The sequence below is a fragment of the Lutra lutra genome, chromosome 18 (assembly GCF_902655055.1).
Source record: "Lutra lutra chromosome 18, mLutLut1.2, whole genome shotgun sequence".
Classification (NCBI taxonomy): domain Eukaryota; kingdom Metazoa; phylum Chordata; class Mammalia; order Carnivora; family Mustelidae; genus Lutra; species Lutra lutra.
In genome coordinates, this window is record NC_062295.1 from 9856139 (window position 1) to 9874095 (window position 17957).

The 17957-nt window shown below is 50.0% G+C and overlaps 1 protein-coding gene across 2 annotated transcripts in view; it reads left to right on the forward strand.

The window, feature by feature from the left end:
• Window positions 1–17957, forward strand: part of SNX29 (sorting nexin 29) — a 479895-nt gene that overhangs the window by 245285 nt on the left and 216653 nt on the right. For both annotated transcript variants that reach the window (XM_047712611.1, XM_047712612.1), the window contains exon 15: window positions 3887–3993. In XM_047712611.1, the coding sequence (XP_047568567.1) occupies window positions 3887–3993 (107 nt within the window). The remainder of the gene's footprint in view (window positions 1–3886; window positions 3994–17957) is intronic.

The following is a 17957-nucleotide window of genomic DNA, read 5'->3' on the forward strand; positions in this document are numbered from 1 at the left end:
TGCCTCAGATGTGTCCTAGCGCCGGGCTTCGCGAGTCAGCCTCACACAGCTTCGTGCTGGGGTGTCCGCCCTGCCTTGGCGGGCACTGCTGCTATCCGGCGGCACTTTTCTAAGTGCAGCCTCCTGTCAGATTCTGTTTTCTTACTTAGAATCCAATGCGGTGTTCTGTTGTTGAAATCCAGCACTGACACGTAGCCTTGCCGTGGAAGACCCGATGCTCCTAGCCGCCACACCTCTGCCGTGTCCCTCTCCCCGCAAGCAGCTGCTTCCAGCCTTGGAACAGGTGGTTCTGGGAGCTCTTTTGATGTCGCTGAACAGTATCGTCTGCTGCTGCTTGTTCTTTGCTCAGCTGGATGTGTTCTCCATTGATTTCTCGCCGTGGAACGTGAGGGATCGCTCCTCTGTCCCTCCAACCCCCAGCACAGGCACACCATCTTTTTGGTTTGATTCCTGGGCCATGAATACATTGCTCGGACTTGGAAAACGCCCTCCAGCTGAGCTGGGAGGTGTGTGATCACTATTTTCACACAACTTTTAAATTTCTTTTGAGTTAATATTTGAAAAAAACATTTTGGTTCATGCTGTATGAACTCATTGGTAACCCAAATGCAGGTGCTCTCTCACGGAAATCTCTGTTAAAAACAGGGCACCTGTCCGTTCGATCCTGAGACAATCTCTCCTGCAGTCCTAGGACCACTGTGGCTGGAGGAGGTCTGGCTGCTCCACAGGCTGGTTCCTCTGGTTCGTGGCTCCCACTGCTGCTCCTTTATTTAGAGAAAGTTCATGGGCCCTGGAGTGCACGATCTGCACAAGGTTGTGCCACACCCCACCTCTCTCTGAATCCAGTGTGTTCTGTCACCCCAAAGAGCAGCCCTATCCCCATGAGCGCCCCATCTCTCCCCCTTCCCGGTTCCTGGAAACCAATACGTGTTCTTGACATTGCACACGAATGGGGTCCCGCTGTCTGTGGCCTCTTGCAGCTGTTGTGGCATCTTCCCCTTCTCAGGATGCTTTTCGGGTACAGCCACATTGTGGCAGGGTGCCGTGCTTTGGTCCTTTTATGGCCGAGTTCTAGTCCATGGTAGGGACAGACCGCAGCGTGCTGACCTGCCTGTCCTCTGTGATGGCCTTGTGGGTTGTGGCCACTTTTTGGTTGTTATTAGCAATCTTCTCACTTTCATGTTGTATCCTCTATTTCCTAGAACATCTATTTTTTCTTAGATTTCTTCTGTTTTGTTTGGGGGGCAGGTGAAGATTTTGGAAAGTTTGCACGTCTGAGGATGTTTTCACCTTCTTAGCACTGGGCTTGGCTTGGTACAGAATTCGAGGTTGGAAATACTTCCCCTCCTGACGTTGACAGGATCACTTCCTTGCTTTCTAGCATATAGCGGTGGTGTTCAGAGACCCCATGTCCTTTCTGGTTGTGCTTTGTGAAAGGGCTCCTCCATGTGCCCCTTGTCACTCGTGTTCTGACACTCCCCTGCGAGGCCCGAGCGTGGCTCCCCCACTGCGCCGTGCGCTCGGTGAGCTTCTCTGTCTCCACACGCCTGTCTCTCAGTCCTGGGGCGTTTTCTTGAATTAAATTTAATTAAATTAAATTAAATGTCTGTTAACTCCCCGCCTCCCCCATTTCTTGGGTTCTTCTGAAATGATAACTCTCCATTTACGTTCTTTGTTTTCTGTCTCGGTATCCTTTGGCTCTCTTGAAATTTTCTTACCTTCTCTCCTTTGTATCCAGTGTTCCATTTCCTCTATCACAGTTTTGCTTTGCAGAAGAGTGTTTTTTTTTTCTTCACCCCCTCTGTGTGTCCTTCTTTTTTTCTTTTTAAATACCTCTCTGTACCTTTTTCAACTATACCATCTTCTCGCTCTGGGATTATTACCGATAGTTTGCTTTTCGAGTGTTCTTTTTCCCTAACTTGGGTCTTTTTCTTAGAACTTGTTTTCCTCTCTCTGTTGATTCTGGTCCCCGTTTTCCATCTTAAGAGCTCATTGCAGCTGTGAGGTGCTTTCCTGCCAGCCACTCAGAGGTAGGCGTGGGACGCTAAGAAGCGGATGGGAAGCGGTGCTCAGCTCCTGGTGGGGCGAGCCGGCTCCGCCATTTCACTGGAGAGCCCCCATGGGTCCCTTTGGGCCTTTTTCTTCAGCCTCTTACGTTCCTAGGACCACGTTTTCCCCTCCCTGCTTAGAGGTAGGTGTGTGCGGACGGACGGCTGCTCTGGGCATTGGCGAAGCATGCAAACTCAGCAGGTTCGTTTCCTCTGTTTCCCGTCGGGTACCCAGACCTTTAGCTCAGTCCGGTGCTACAGGTTTACTTTCTCCGGAGAATAAACCTCTTGTTTCCTGCAGATTGCTTCTTAAACAGACTTTGTATCTCTTCACTTTGAGCTCCATGTGTATCTCCACATCTAGAAGTGCCTCGTATTAGCCGTTTACCTGCCGTTTGCCAGTTGTCGCACGTTAACCAGGCCAGATGTCGCTGTGGCCCCACTGGAGCCGAGAAGGAGGCTTCTGCAGGCCTGTCACACGCCTTTCACCAGTGATCCACCCGCTTCTCAGCTTCTAGAATTTTGTTGTCTCGATTCCTCTCTCATTCTTGTTTTTCTCAAGGGTGATGCTGCGAGAATTTTAAAAATGGGTATTTTAATGGGACTCTGAGAGGATGGGAAGGTAAATTAATGTATCCAGTCTGTCAGCTCTAATGGGAAGCCCTTGAAATGTTCTCTTCATACCTATTTTGGGTTGTGGAGGGTCCCTGGGTCACACTCCGCAGCCATGCCTGCAGCCGTCGGGACTGCTGGGGTGGGAGCGTCTTCAGGTTGGTTCCAGCATGTTGGATGTTGTCATTCAGGGCTGTGCTGCTTTTGGGGTTCGAGCTCATTGTGACCTGATGGAGGTTTAGCAGAGGGAGCTGATGGCAGAGCTGCAGGACCCCCACTTCTGCTCAGTCTTGGCCCGCTTGCCCGTTCTCCCCAGGCTCTCAACTCCCTGTTGCGGGAGGGCCGGCCTTCATGACCATCTGCTCACGCTCTGGGGGGCATCCGGGACTTTCCTCTCCCGGAACACACAGGGAATGGAATCTGCTTAGTTGATGCTTGTTTCTGGACTGGGGGCTAATCCCTCTTCCTGATACATGCCACTGGGGGACTTCCTTCCTGCCCTTGTTCCCCTGATTTTCTTGGAATTTGCCTGCTCATTCCCGGTCCTAACTTCCTGCTCTTCCCCACGAAGTGAGCATTTGCGGATGTGTCCCTGAAAGGAGGAACAACCACCCACTGGTGTCTACTGTGCTAATAATTCCCACATTGATCTGGGAGCCAGTCTCTTGTTAGGATGTCCTTGTGTTGTCATTATGCATTGATTTTAGAGTTTCTCCTGAAGCTGCCTAGCTTCCGCTCAAAGTACGGTTTATAAATGGCAGTTCTTAGAGACTCTACCCGTACTCTGACCCCCTCTGCCATTGACATCTGCTGTGGACAGACAATGCTGCACTGGGGAACTTTCTCGTTAGAGAGAAAGAAATTGAACCACTGCAAAAGATGGAAGCGTAGGCTCTTCTGTTAATGCGTTGTCTGTTTTGCCCTGGAATGGGAAGTATTAACAAGATTATTCCCCAGACTCACGTGCATCTGTCTCTGTGACCGTTCTTCCATTTGTAAATACAGTTTATTATTCACTTCATTGTACTTGGGTAAAAATGCTGCTGAATTGAAGTCATTAGTAGCTGTGATCGCTGGGCTCACACCCCCCGCTCTCCCCCCTGCCCTAAAAAGAGCTTTCTCATTGGAGAAGCCATTTGGCAAGAAGAAAAAAAATTTTTTTTTACTGGGAGAATAACTTCCAATGACTGCTAAAATATTTACGGGGTTTCTTTCTTTCCCTAAAGTTGTGCCAAATCTTTGGAGCGTTGATGGAGAAGTTACAGTCGCCGAGCAGAAGCCAGGCGAAGTGGCGGAGGAGCTGGCGAGCTCCTACGAGAGAAAGCTCATCGAGGTAAGGCCGGCGCTGGCCCGTGTGTGTTTGCTCCCAGGGTCGGCTGCCTTGGGGACGTTGTGGGAACAGGTCCAGCCTGTTCCGCAGATGTTAGCAGTAGAATCAGACACTAGTCCCCTCGCACTGCCAACGAGACAAAACACAACGAGGTAGAAACATGAAACTTGGTGAAGAAAACTAAGAGCTGGTTCTTCAGAAAAATCTTAAATTAGACACTTTCGGTGCCTATGGCAGGGGAATAGAGAAAACACAAACATGTCATGTTAAACAGAGGAAAACAAACGCACTCTTGGATTTGGAGGAGATGAAAAGCGGGAGAGGCTGTCACAAACAACTTTGATGCAGATGAAAGTACAAATATGGGTGACATGGGCTGTTTCCCAAGACAGTGTTTATTTATCAAAATTAATTGAGGGTGTAGCCTACTTACCTGGAGAGCATCCAGAAACGGGAAGGAAGTTATAAAAATAAAGGTGGTGCCCTGGGAGGTAGCAAACCTGAGTGGTTTCATAGCGGTTTCTAGAAAGCCTTTCAAGGTATGTACAAACAGCCCGTTGCTCTTTGTACCTCCCTCAAAGCCTTCTCTGTATCTTTATGTGTATCTATGTCTCTGTATCTTGGTTCCAGGGCACATTACTTCAAAAGAACAAAAACTGCCAAAGAGCCTAGAAAAGAAACCGTGGACCAGTCTCACTCGTGCATCAGGGCATAAAAATTCTAGCAAGGTATTGCCCAGTCAAATCCAGTTATGTATGGAAGGACCGATCCCCATGAAATAGGGATTAATTTAGGATTTCAGGGATGACTCAACGTTAGGAAATTCATCAGGTCAGCTCCGTGATTGATTAAAGGCTGAACACCAGATAGAGATCTTCTGGTACCAAAGAGTCATTCGATAACATTCCTCATTCGTACCTAACAAAATACTTTGTATTGAAGTAGAGCTGACACACAGCGTTGTGTTACTTTTAAGCACACAACATACTAATTTGCTAGATCCCTGATAAAAATATTCTTGACAAAGGAGAAGGGCACTTCTTTGATAGGATAACTTTTTTTTTTTTTTTATCAGAAATCGTTAATCGCTGCCGCAGTCCGTGGTGAAGCTACCATTTCAGATAGGCAACTCATCGATAGGACGTATATGCATACGTCGGGGGTGTGTGTGTGCGTGTGTGTGTGTGTGTGTGTGTGTGTGTGTGTGTTGTGGTCACAGGTGTGGCATTCACGATGAGTCGTGAGTGTTTGTACACGTACGTGCATGTAAGTGTCTACACCTGAGTGCTTTGTGAATATTCTGCAGTGCGCTTCATGTGTGGAATCAGAAACATCCCTGCCGTTGCCGTGGAGACATAGCTGACCTCAGGGTAGGTTTTAGAGGCCGGGCCCTTTGCGGAGGAGCCCCCAACGCTTGTTCCTGGTTCAGCCTCACAAGCTTGCCGTCTGTTTCACTGGGTTCCTGGTGACCTCTAAGGAAGGGAGGTGAGAAACGATTTGAATTCTAACTCAAGGGAGCCCAAAGGGGCATGAGCTGGGGTTTGGTCTTAGCATAATAGGCGGATAGGGGAAGAGTGACAGACCAGGATGGAAGGACCCCGGGGCTGGGGTGGGGGACTCTCCCCTACTGGCCTGTCCTCACCCCCATGCCAAACCTCACAGGCTTACCCAGTGGGGTCATTGACCGCAGTTGACTGGTGGTGGTGCCAGGTGCTGGATCAACATTCCGTTCTCAGAAAGCCTGCGTAGAGGGAGGAATGGGCCGTGTACCCTCAGGGTTGTGTCAGCCTGTGTGTCTCCCCTGGGACCTCTAGTCCCTGGAAGGCAGAGACCATGTCCTTTTTGGCTGGGTATACTCCGCGATTATTTCTTGGCAAATGGTAAATGCTAAATAACCTCGAGTGCAAGTGTTTTCATGTTCCCCTAGGACACGGATGACTTAGGTTTGCTGAATGAGTGCAGAGCTGATGAGCTCCCATGGCTAGGTGCTTGGTTATAAGGACTTGGTCAGGCCTGCATGTAGTTTGGAGGCTGGTGCTCATGGCCTGGGGCTCCTGTGAGCATGCTGAGCCCTGGGTGAGGGTGGGAGGGGCAGTGATCCACATGTAGGTTCCCCCAGATAGGAAGCTGACAGGCTCATCAGCCACTCTGGCTCTGGAGGGCTCAAGAAGACTGTGACTCGCCCCTTGACCCACTGAGCAAAGCACCATAGTTCATTGGTTGGGTGGCAGGTGCGTCAGATGATCAGGTGTTTTTTGAGTTCCTGCTTTCTGCACGGGGAATGGCAAGGACAGAGGTCCTGCACAGGGAGAGTTGGCACGTTCAAGGACCAGAAAGGAGACCTGCTAGGTCTGGAACAGAGCAGGTGGGGAGAGCGGTGGCTCTGTGGCTGCTGACGTGCGTGGGCCAGATGATGGTGCCTTGGAGGCTGTGTCGTGGCCGTGCCGCCACCCTCTTTAATCGTGACAGAGTCTCACTATTTCCCTACAGACTTGAGTGATGCAGGGAGGATGATGGCGTGTTGTGAAGTGACTGTCCTATCCCCGTGCATTGGTGTTCTTGTTAGCTGTCACATCAGAGGGAGTGGTGGTTGGGGTCTCTCCTGTTAGCCTTCCTGTCTGGTCCTCTGGGACCCCCTTTCCCAGTAGTAGAGTGGGTGGCTGTTGTCGAGGAGCTGAGAGAGATGGGAGCCTGAAGCAGAGGTGTTCTCCTTTGGCATTTACTACCCTGGGCTGATTTTTCATTGCTTCCTGATGGCAGAGTGAGTGGCCAGTGATCTTTCCTCTGTCACTGTCATTAGCATCTCATTATCCGGAGACCTTTGTGGAACCCTTCAGGTTGGCGGTAATCAGGCGCTTTCCAACGTTTTTTGTGAGGCTTATCTGTCATTTAGTCAATTGTTGGTTTTTACCAAGGGCTTCTAAACACATGTTGGCTGGAGTAATGAAAGCCTGTGGGGTAGGCATTGACACACTTCTTCCCCTAGCAGAAGGGCAGAAGAAGAGGCATTGCATTTTATGTCATAGGACTATTCAAAGAACCCCAGTAGTCAAATTACTCTTTTGTGATTCATCCCAATGAAGACAGAGTTCCTGAACATTCCTTCCCTAGATGCCTCTCAGAGCCCTAAAACCACCTCGTGTGCCTACACACACATAAGCTGCACACGCCACACGAGTGTTCAGTGACCTGACCCCTAGACCCCCGACAGCTCGGTGCCCAGAGTCAACACTGTAAGCCATCCTGTAGTGGCTGGAGATCATCGGGGACCAAGGACTGGAGGTGGAGAGATTGTTCTTGACGCCCTATGATGGTTCGCTTTTGAAAAAGAGAAGGAAAGCGAAATGCTGGTAGGTGGAGGTTCATCTGGCAATAGCCACTGTGTTGGGGCAGCCAGGCGTCCAGTGCACACCCGTTTCCAGGTCCTGCACTCGGGCTTTCAGGTAGATCAGCTCACGTGGTGGTCAGCAGACTTTCTCAAGGAGGGTGCCGTTGCCAGATGGAGCTATGAGAAACTGAGTAAAGTGCCCAAGTTCTCGGCTTGGGTAGGAAGCAGGCAGGGCTGGATTTGACTCGCCCAGGCTGTCCAGCAGCATAGCACGAACCTGTATTCTGTCTGCCAGCTCTGGAAGGCCACGCTCATGGGAGAAATCAAAGGTGGACCTGGCAGAGAAGGGACCAGCACTGGTCACGGTGGAGGGCATAGGTGCAAGGAGGAAACCCAGCAGAGAAGAGGGAGGCTGCGGCCCGGGCAGAGGGCAGCAGCGCCGGGAGGGGCACACCCCACACTCTGAGTTACAGCAGAAGGGAGTCAGCTCCCAGAGGCCGGAATTACCTGCTTCTGAAACAAACGTAGTAGAATGCCAGGCTGGGAGCTCCTCGAGGGAACTGTAGATGATAACTTTTAAATTGTGTGTTAATTGCCTAACACAGTTCCAGCATCCAGTAGGCGCTCAATAAATATTGAACAGAACGACCGTCTGCTGAGAGGTTCGGCTCTTCAGTGTCCTGTTTACAGCGAGTGGAAGATGGGAATTGGGAAGTCCCGGACGGAGCATGCGTAGTACGGGGCCCCATAGCTCAGGGTGGAGGGCTGGTGGGAGTTCGCTGGGTTCTTCAGAGGAGGCAGGCTCTTCTAACACTCAATTTCAGGAGGAGTTTTAGCCCAGAGAGTCTGGAGAGCACCCCGAGGGACAGATGGACAGTTCCAACAACTTGAGCATGTGTTTACGGAGGACCTTCTAAGTTAGCCCGGCTTTGTCTTCCTTGCCCCTCTTTTCAAGGTTCACCCACCCCCAGGAGCAACAGAGTTGATGCTTCCATGAGGTGAGTCATGGAAGATGGGAGTCGAGGCAGCGATGGTCCTGAAAGGGCATTTACCTGCCTAGATTGACTTTTCTTCTTATTTAGTGGTAGTGTCATGGGTGTTTCATCGGTGGGTAGCATTAGCTCCTCATTGCCCCCAGGCTGGATGTAGGTCACAACGCTGGGTGAGAGGCAGTGTGTGTCTTGGGGAGGCTCCCAGCCCAGGGGGTGGGACAGACCTACTGAGCAGCGTCACGCAGCTGGGCTGAAGTGCAGACGTCCAGTGAGGCCTCGTGGGCTCCTAGAGCTATGTCCTCGCTGTTCTGCCGAGCTCAGGCCCTTTACAGGAGCTTCTAGAATATGTTCCTCGCTTTTTCTTCAGGGCTGTTAGTACTGAAGGTTGGGATTTCTGCTGTAAACTTCCCCATCTGTCTTGAAGAGGGAGACATCAGGGGAATTTGTTGTCACCAAGGGTTTTGAAGAGGAAAGATAACGGATGTGCCCATGAAAGACCTAGGATTCTTCTTTACCTTTTTTAGTACAATTCCTTTGGTTTAGACTTTGGCAGAGATGTTCCCATTCTCCTCCAGCAGTTGCTGTCAACAAAAACGTAAGGCAGTTGAGGGAAATTGGAAGGGGAGGTGAACCATGAGAGACTATGGACTCTGATAAACAATCTGAGGGTTTTGAAGGGGCGGGGGGGGGGTGGGAGGCTGGGGGAGCCAGGTGGTGGGTATTAGGGAGGGCACGGATTGCATGGAGCACTGGGTGCGGTGCAAAAACAATGAATACTGTTATGCTGTAAAGAAATTAAAAAAAAAAAGATATTGGAAAAAAATAATAATAAAAAGTTAAAAAAATAAAAAACCCGTAAGGCGGGTGGCATTTGGACTTTGATCCTGCCTCTCTTCAGCCCCGCCTTCCACAGCTGTGGTTGGGCCAGGACAGCTGTCCCCATCAGACAGACTGCATGCAGATCTGTCGGTTGCTGCCACGTGTTCTGGGGGGCCCTCTGGTCTTTACACCTGCATTTCTCCATTAGTAAAACGCAGCCAGTGATACCTGCTGGCAGGGTCACGTTGAGGATTGAACAGAAAGAATGTAGTTCAGTGCCTGTACTAGATGGGAGATATTTCTGTGCCTTCTTTCCTCCCTTCAGATTTTTTTTTTTTTTTTTTTGGAATGACCCCTCACCACAGCTTGCTGTCCTAGGGTGAATAAATCCAGGTTCCCCGCCCTTCTCTGGCCCGGGGGCAAGAGTGTGCCAGAGCTGAGGCCCACAGGGCTGTTAGTCCTGTGTTCTTCTAGTAGCAGCCTCCTGATTGCTCTTGTGGTTCCTCTTGAACTTGCCGGAGCTGTTCTGGTTCCAGTCCTTTCTCTGAGCCAGTTTCTCCCAGTTCTGTTTACAGTAATTATTGTTTCATTGTTCTCATCTGTTTTCTTTTACTAACATCCAAGTGCCCTAGCTCAAAGGAAGCTTTCTATCTACATACAGTTAACCCTTGAACAAAATGGGCTTGAACTGAGTGGGTCCACTCACAGGGGGATTTTTTTGATAAATACAGTATCGTACTGTATTTTTCTCCACACTTTTTCTTTAGATGACTTTAAGTATACAGCACATACAACATAAACAATGTATGTTAGCTGACTCTATGCTTGATAAGGCTTCTGGTCAACAGTAGGCCATCAGGTTTCAGGGGAGTCAGAAGTCACCTGCGGATTTTTGATGGTGCGGAGGTTGTACCCCAAAGCTCCTCATTGTTCAAGGGTCAAGTGTGTATGTGTCGGGGGAGGGGAGACAGAATATGATCAGTAGATGATGTCATTTCCCCATCTGGCCTCTGCGTACCAGGGCTCCTTTACACCTGCCTTCTTTGTACCTAAGTTTTGATCTACAGCCGCATGTCCGCGCTGTTGAGTCACCCTGGGGGCCCCGTGTTGCAGTACTGCCAGTTCATCCTCTGCAAACAGATCTGTGCTTCCTCCCATGTGCCCGGACTCGGCGAGCTGTTGATTGATTTTTCAAATTACAGGATACTTATCATTTACTGTATGAGTGTAGTTAGTCCCTGAATTTTTGCTCATGGGTGAAATAAATGGTATATTAGCAACATTTATTCTCATTATAATGGCAGGTTACTATTAATGGGAAAGTAAGCTCAAGCTGGTAAAGAACACATTCGTAATCACACGCTGCCGATAACTGTGAATGTGATCATCATTTCAATAAAATGTAAAAGGTCCTGAGGCAGCCGGGACCTTGGGAGTGGTAACACCAGCAGCGCTTGCTTCATAAATTGGCGCTAGTGGCATCCATCGTGCGTGATGTATCAGAGTCATCTTTATACAAAAGAAAGATGAGCTTTTGAATAAAGTATTGGATTCCACGTAAGGACTCAGGCTAAAGAACTCAGAGTTGAGATCGACATTAAACTGATGCTCAGAACGAAAAGCGCGGTGTGACTTTGTTTTCAGTATTTTAGTCACAAGGTGCTGAGTGATGGAGACCAGGCTCTCACCTCCTTGGGCAGGGGTTGGGCAGGGGGGAGAAGTTTGTGAAGTTTCACTTCACAGTTGAAGTGCTTGTTAGATATGAGTGAAAACTGGTGAGGAGTTGGGGGTAGGTGTAATTCTCACTAAAGTATGAATGACTAACAAGACGAAACCTCCAAGGAATTCTTAAAATCTTCTTATGGAAAAGTCGAAACATGTACAAAGCCAGAACAGTCTCATGAGCCTCTGTACTACTTCTTCTTCTTCTTCTTTTTTAACATTTTATTTATTCATTTGACATGGACAGAGAGATCACAAGTAGGCAGAGAGGCAGGCAGAGGGTGGGGGGGCCGAGCAGAGAGTCCGATGCGGGGCTTGATCCCAGGACCCTGAGACCATGACCTGAGCTGAGGCAGAGGCTTTAACCCTTTGAACCACCCAGGTGTCCCAAGCCTCTGTACTCCTTACGTGGCTTCAACAGTTAGATGTAACTGCTGACCATTCTTCCCTCATCGTGATCCCAGTCTGCTCTGCAGTCTCTCATGGTATTTTGAAGCAAACCCAATTTCATTCTGAAGTATTTCAGAATATACTTGTAAAAGCTAAGAGCTCTTAAACAGACCCACACAGTCCCATTAAAAAGTCTTTAAAGGAGGCCTCTGCCAGTCCTGGTGAATCTCAGATGGAAATATCAGTAAAGGGACTTCTTTGAATAGGGCACCTTATAGGGGGCCTCTTGCTTTTATAGATCACCTTCTCAGGGGAGAAGGAACCTTAGCCTCTAGGTCATGCCAGGTGGCCCTGCCCAGCCCGTTTCTTCCTCTCTATTCTGCCCTTGACGTGGTTTATATGGTGCTCGCAGTTGGTTTTAGCCGTAGCTGTGTCACCAGCACAGCTGCCCCGGCCCTTGGGGGTTGAGGAATTTGAAGATGAGGACGAGTGACCACGGCTCGCAAGTTTTCACTGGCGCCATGCGTTCCCAGGCCTCCGGTGTGCTGTAGCTGATAAGGGAACTCCTTGCCTCATGATGGTTTCGGGAGAGTCAGGCTGTCTCTCTCCCACAGGCGGCTCCATCAGTGGTTTTTTAAAAGGATGTTTTTACCGTGGACACTTGAAATAAAGGTAAGAGTAGACAGAGCAACATACGAGCTTCCGTGAACCCATCACCCAAAACCGTCGTGAATCAGGGCAAGTCTTGCTTCATCCGAACATCTTTCTGCTTTCCCAGCTTCTCATAGTCTTGGAAGCCAATCTGAAGCATGACCTGATTTCATCCCAAAGTATTTGGGGAGGTATCTCAAATGAAACATAAGGGCCCTTTATTTTTTTAAAAGGAAAACATTCTATAATATCTCTATCGTACCTACAAGCCAGCGATAAGTTCTTGATATCATCAAGTATCTGCTGAGTGTTCACATTTACAGTCCAGATGGATTTAAAAAAAAATATATTTATTTATTTTATTTCTTTATTTTTTAATATTTTATTTATTTATTTGACAGAGAGAGGTCACAAGTAGGCAGAGAGGCAGGCAGAGAGAGAGGAAGGGAAGCAGGCTCCCTGCTGAGCAGAGAGCCCGACGCGGGGCTCAATCCCAGGACCCTGAGATCATGACCTGAACTAAAGGCAGAGGCTTAACCCACTGAGCCACCCAGGTGCCCCTCCAGATGGATGTTTGAGTGAGGTCCACCTGGGGTCCGTCCACACACTGTGATTGGTTCATACACCCCTGTAGTCTCTCAATCTACAGGTGTCCCACCTGTATCTTCCCAGCCCCTTTCCTTCTTCACTTGTAATTCATTAATTGCAGAAACTGGAGAGTTTCTCCCATCAGTGTTTTTTTTTTTTTTTTTAAAGATTTTATTTATTTATTTGTCAGAGAGAGAGAGGGAGAGAGAGCGAGCACAGGCAGACAGAATGGCAGGCAGAGGGAGAAGCAGGCTCCCTGCCGAGCAAGGAGCCCAATGTGGGACTCGATCCCAGGACGCTGGGATCATGACCTGAGCCGAAGGCAGCTGCTTAACCAACTGAGCCACCCAGGCGTCCCCCATCAGTGTTTTTTGAGGGCTTATAATGTACCTTGATTTTTCAAATTACAGGATATTTATCATTTACTGTATGAGTGTGGTTATTCCGGGAATTGCTGCTCATGGGTGAAATAAATGCCGTATTAGCAACATTCATTCTCATTATGATGGCAGCTTACTATTACTGGGAAGTAAGTTCCAGCACAAAGCTCACGCAAACCCTCTGCGATCTGTCTGGCTTTTGGTGACATTCTGGTACAGAAGAGCAACCGGCAAACGATGATGATGGCGGTGACGGCTAGCATGCATTGTGGGCTTACGCTTGTTTCTAGGCCGTGAGCTGATGGGTCATCTCGTGTGCGGGGCATCCTTAGAGATGAGAGCGCAGGAGGCTTAGAACAACCTGTCCAAGGTCACAGGGCTTGTGTGCATAGAGCTAGCATGCGACCCTGGCTGTTGGACTCCCCACGTGCTTGCTGTGATGTGTGTTTCGTGCCTGTCACGTGGCTCCAGTCTGCTCCTGTGTGGGCTGGATGTGACCCGGTGCAGATAGAGAAGTTCTACTTGTCTCAGCACTGCTTCTCGCCTGCAGATCTTCCTTCTTCCCTCCCTCTCCTTGGCCTTCTGGTCACCCATTACTCTAGCAGGGGCATGTCTAGCCACAGGTGACACTGGTGTCCCCGTGTGGCCTGCGCCTGCTCCAGACTCATTAGCGGCTCTCCTTGCCCATCTTCTCATCTCTCTGGCAGACCTCTCGATCTCTCGTTCCCATTTCATGGTGGGGCTGCTACCCTCTGGTGATGGCGCTGTGGGCCCTGCCGTGGGCTCAGCGTTTCCACCCTGCGTGTTCCTGTCGTCTCCCCCCTGTGTTTAAGCCTCCTTCCTGCTCGTGTCTCTGCTCTGGGAGCCTGGAAGACCAGACAACCAACAGATGAACTTCCGTAAACATCAAGGAGAATGATCCACTGGTCCTTTCTGGGCTGTAGAGAAGAACAGTTGTAATTCGGGTGGCTGGTTTTTAGCTTTTCAGAGGCCTCTTTTATATTCGCTTTCCTCTTCAGAAGTGGGAAGTGGCTTCTTGGAGCTACTTCTGGGTCTCAGGAAGAATGTTCCCGTCTCTGGAGTGGTGGGTATGGGAGGTGCTGTCCTGTCGGGGCTGGCTCAGTGTTGAGAATACGCCAGGTGAAGGCCCAGCAGTGTCCCAGCCCACCCAGAACGAGGAGGAGGTGTCACTAGTCGATGGAGCCATAGCAGCGGGGGAGGGGGTAAGAGGTGGGAGTTGAGACCGGGAGGAGGGAGGCGTTGACTTTAATGCTCGCGGACGGCATGGGGAAACCGGCTATTTTCCTGCATAGACTTGAATGGCTCACCGTTGCATTTAGATGCGTGGAAACGTGACACTCTTCTTTTGTATGTTGACATAACACACTGCATGTTCTCGCTCCCTCTCCAGACACAGGTCTCACCTCCCTTCTGGTTCGTTGCCACGTCCAGATGCACATGTTCTCCCCAGGCCCGCCCGTGGGCTGGTCTTACCGGGGATCCCTGTCCTCTCTCCATCTTCCCTCCCCGTTTTCCCGGCTGCTGCCTTTGATCCTTGAGATGTGCCCCCACAAGCTTTCCCCGGGCACCCTGCTGCGCTGCGGAAGGCCGGGTTCAGTTCCCCAGGTGGCTTGTTGAAGCCCGTGTCCCCGCTCCTCGTCCCGTCAGTGCCGTGTCGTGTGCTGCCTGGCCTGTCCATGTCTTTGTTGCCCTCGTTCCTCCTCGTTTGTTCTTGGTCATCCTGGCGTGTGCCGTGAACCCTGCCACCTTAGCGCACCGAGGAACCTTCGGGCTGCAGGCGGCGGCATCTCTGCCATGCGTTCATCAGGCCTGTGTCACTGCTCTTGTCTGGGACCGAAAGGATGGAGGAGGCATTTCTCTGTCTCCCTTATGGTCGGGTCGGGACCCTGGGACTGCTGCTGGCCGCTGGGCTGTCAGCAGTGATGAGTGTCATCTAAGAAGAGGTGGTGTGAATTTTTCTTCTCGTTTCTCCTGCCGTGGTGACCTTGGAAGCAGGTGACCAGAGATGCGTATTCTGTGTGGCCTAGCTATAGGATGACATGAGCCAGCGTCCCCGAGTCCTGGCTTGGAGGGTGCTGCCGTGTCGTCCTGCTGGGGCCACTGCAGGTTGCGTGACAGCAGGAGCAGACAGAGATGTGTTCAGTCCCTGAGCTGTCAGGGTTTGCTTGTTCACTGCATCAGAGCCCCGTATACCTGGACTGTTCCCTGGAAGAGAAGTCCTTTATCGGAAGGACAGTCTGGCTTTAGGTGTGGCTGAATCGTGGGCTGTGTGTTACCAGGCTCCTGTTATACTCTCTGGCCCCTTCTTGTACCATTTCTGGGTTGACAGCGTTTTCCTTGCCCCTGCTGCCCTCTGCCCACTCACCCCCGTCACACGAGGCTGTGATGACCCCTGGATAAATGTTTTTCTGCCCCGTCCACATTCGGAGCACAAAGCACAAGAGTCTGTTTCCATTCCCTGCAAGAGCCTTGAGCTGACTCCGAGACAGCCGGCTTGGATCCCAGCCTCCCTTTCCAGCCAACTGTGGGGTCTCGTTCACACGTGGAGAATGAAGGAGGGTTGGTGGGGGGCAAATGAACACCAAGATCATTGCTAGACAGGAAATGGGTGCCGGAGAGGCGAGCCAGTACCTACGTCAGTGTTCAGTGAGGGTTTGTGTGAATGTATGAAAGAACGAATGACTGAGCGCGGAGGAGTGGACGCGTGGTTGAGTAGACCCTGGCTCTTCTCCTAGGAGCTCGCAGCCTGTGAAGGGGGTGAAACAGTAATTTCTAGCAGCAAGGGGTCAGTGAGCCAGAAGACGTAACACAGAGAAGAGGGGGTGAGCTGTGAGATCCGCTGGTGCGGGGGATGTGGTTTGCCATATCCTGGGGAGGGCACTCCGCAGCTCTTCATTTCTAAGCTGGGTTTTAAAGGCAGAGCAGGGATTTAACCAGAGAGCCAGAGAGCGGAAGGGCAGCCCAGGGCCATCTGAAAAGCTAGTACAGAGGTCTGAGCGGGTTGCGAGGAGGACATGGAGTAAGAGGTGATGGGGGCGGAAACAGCATGGGCAGAGTTTCTGTACCAGCACTAGCCATTGGTCATGCCTATTAGAGCCGTCCTTCGTTCAGTTGCTACAGCGAATGTTTCTTTTCTTTTCTTTTTTTTTTTTTTTAAGATTTTATTTACTTATCTAACAGAGAGACACAGCGAGAAAGGGAACTCAGCAGGGAGCCCGATGCGGGGCTCGATCCCAAGACCCTGGAATCACGACCTGAGCTGAAGGCAGACGCTTAGTGACTGAGCCGCCCAGGCATCCCGAATGTTTATTTTTCTAAAGCAGTGTGATTGGAAAATGTTCTCTTTTCTTGGCCTTCTCCAGTCTGCTTCCCCTGACACAGGTGTCCATGGGCTGCCACACCTCCCACCCCTTGGCCACTCTTGGCCCTTGGATAAAAGCCCCTTATGAAGCCCAACCAGCCATGACTTGTTCAGGAAGATGGTAGTTTTATGGGTCAAGTCAATGCTGTCCGAGACTTCGGTTTCATTAAAAAAAAAAAAACCCTGACATTTGGTCCTAAGGGACGATACCTAAGACTCCTAGCTTGAACAGTGCATCGTGGTCTGGCTCCGTGGCAGTAACTGGGAAACATTTTGTGGAAAGTGTTGCCGGAGGGCGCCTTGTCATTTTAGAAGCGGGACTCAGCTTCTGATGGCTTGATGTTCTTGTTTGTTTAAAGCAGCTAAAACTGTGTATCACCGGCTTGCTGTGTCCGCCTGAGAGGCTGACCCAGCCCCGTGACTCTGGTGATAGGTTTGCAAAAGCTAGAGGTCTGGCCGTCTTCGTTTGTGTGTTAAGTGCTGCTAACGTTTATCTGAGCACTTTCCCATGTGGAATGAGTGGAGATTTTCCCCAAAGTGGCTCACTCATCTAAAAATGGAGGAGTAAATGAAAGAAAGATTAAATACAAATGAATACAATTGTTACCACTGAATAAACTCCTTTTACTGTGTCAAAAACCGGACTGGGGCATCACACATATCCTTTCATTTAACCAGTAAGCAGCAGGTCAGGAACAGGCTCAGGAAAGGTGAGCGGACCGTCCCGAGTCACACCACTTGGGAAGTGGCAGAACTGACATTTTCACTCTGTTCCAAGGCCAGCAGGGGCTGCGACCCCCCAACCTCACCACTCAGAGCGAGCCTTTATGTACGAAGGTATCCCTGGGATTCGACGGCCCTTGTTGGAGGCTTAGCTTGCCATTTGTTTCCTGACCCATTTTATGACTGTCTTCTAGTGGAATACTTTCCTGAAACTTGAAATAGACCCAAAACTGGACTGGGAGCGGCTTTGAGGTTTGCTGGCCACTTCGTGCTCATTACAGTGCAAATTAATCAAGTGAATTATGTAGCTCAGCTAATAACTTGCTTTGATCCAATAGCTCTATAGAAAGAACGCTTTGAACATTTTTATTTAATCCACTTTGGGGGCATAGTTGACTGGATTTAAAAAATTAAAAGCACAAAGAATCCTTTTTATCCATTAATTTTGAGCCTTTCTGTTCTTCTGGGCGGTGTCTTCCTTCATAATTGCTAAGATCTTTGTCAGCCTGGCTAGCTTGTATGCATTCAGTGTCCATCCTGTGCTGGGTGTTTTTCTGAGCATTTTGTCTCATTCAACCCTTAGAGTCGCTTGCTGTGATGATAATACTCTCACCCACATTTTCCAGAGTAGGAAACTGAGGCGTGGTGAAGTGACTCATGTTAGAGGTCCAATGGACACTTGGTGGTAGAGTTGGGATTTAAATTCCAGACCTGAAGCTTGTAACCAGTCCCTACTGGAAAGAATCCTTCCTGAATATTCATTACAAGTGATGGTGGAGGTGGTCTGTCCCCGGGTTGGCCAGAGTGTGAGGGTTCCAACATGGCCTTGTGTGTGTGCCTTGGCTCTTTTACCTATAGCCTCTGGGAGCCTTGGCTGTCCTCATCTGTGGCCCGGGAATCATCATGTCTGATGTGTTGCATTTACACCTTGAATGAGGAACGGTGGGCATTGCTTCCTGCTGGTCCTCTTCTCCGTGGGTGGCGAGGAGGAG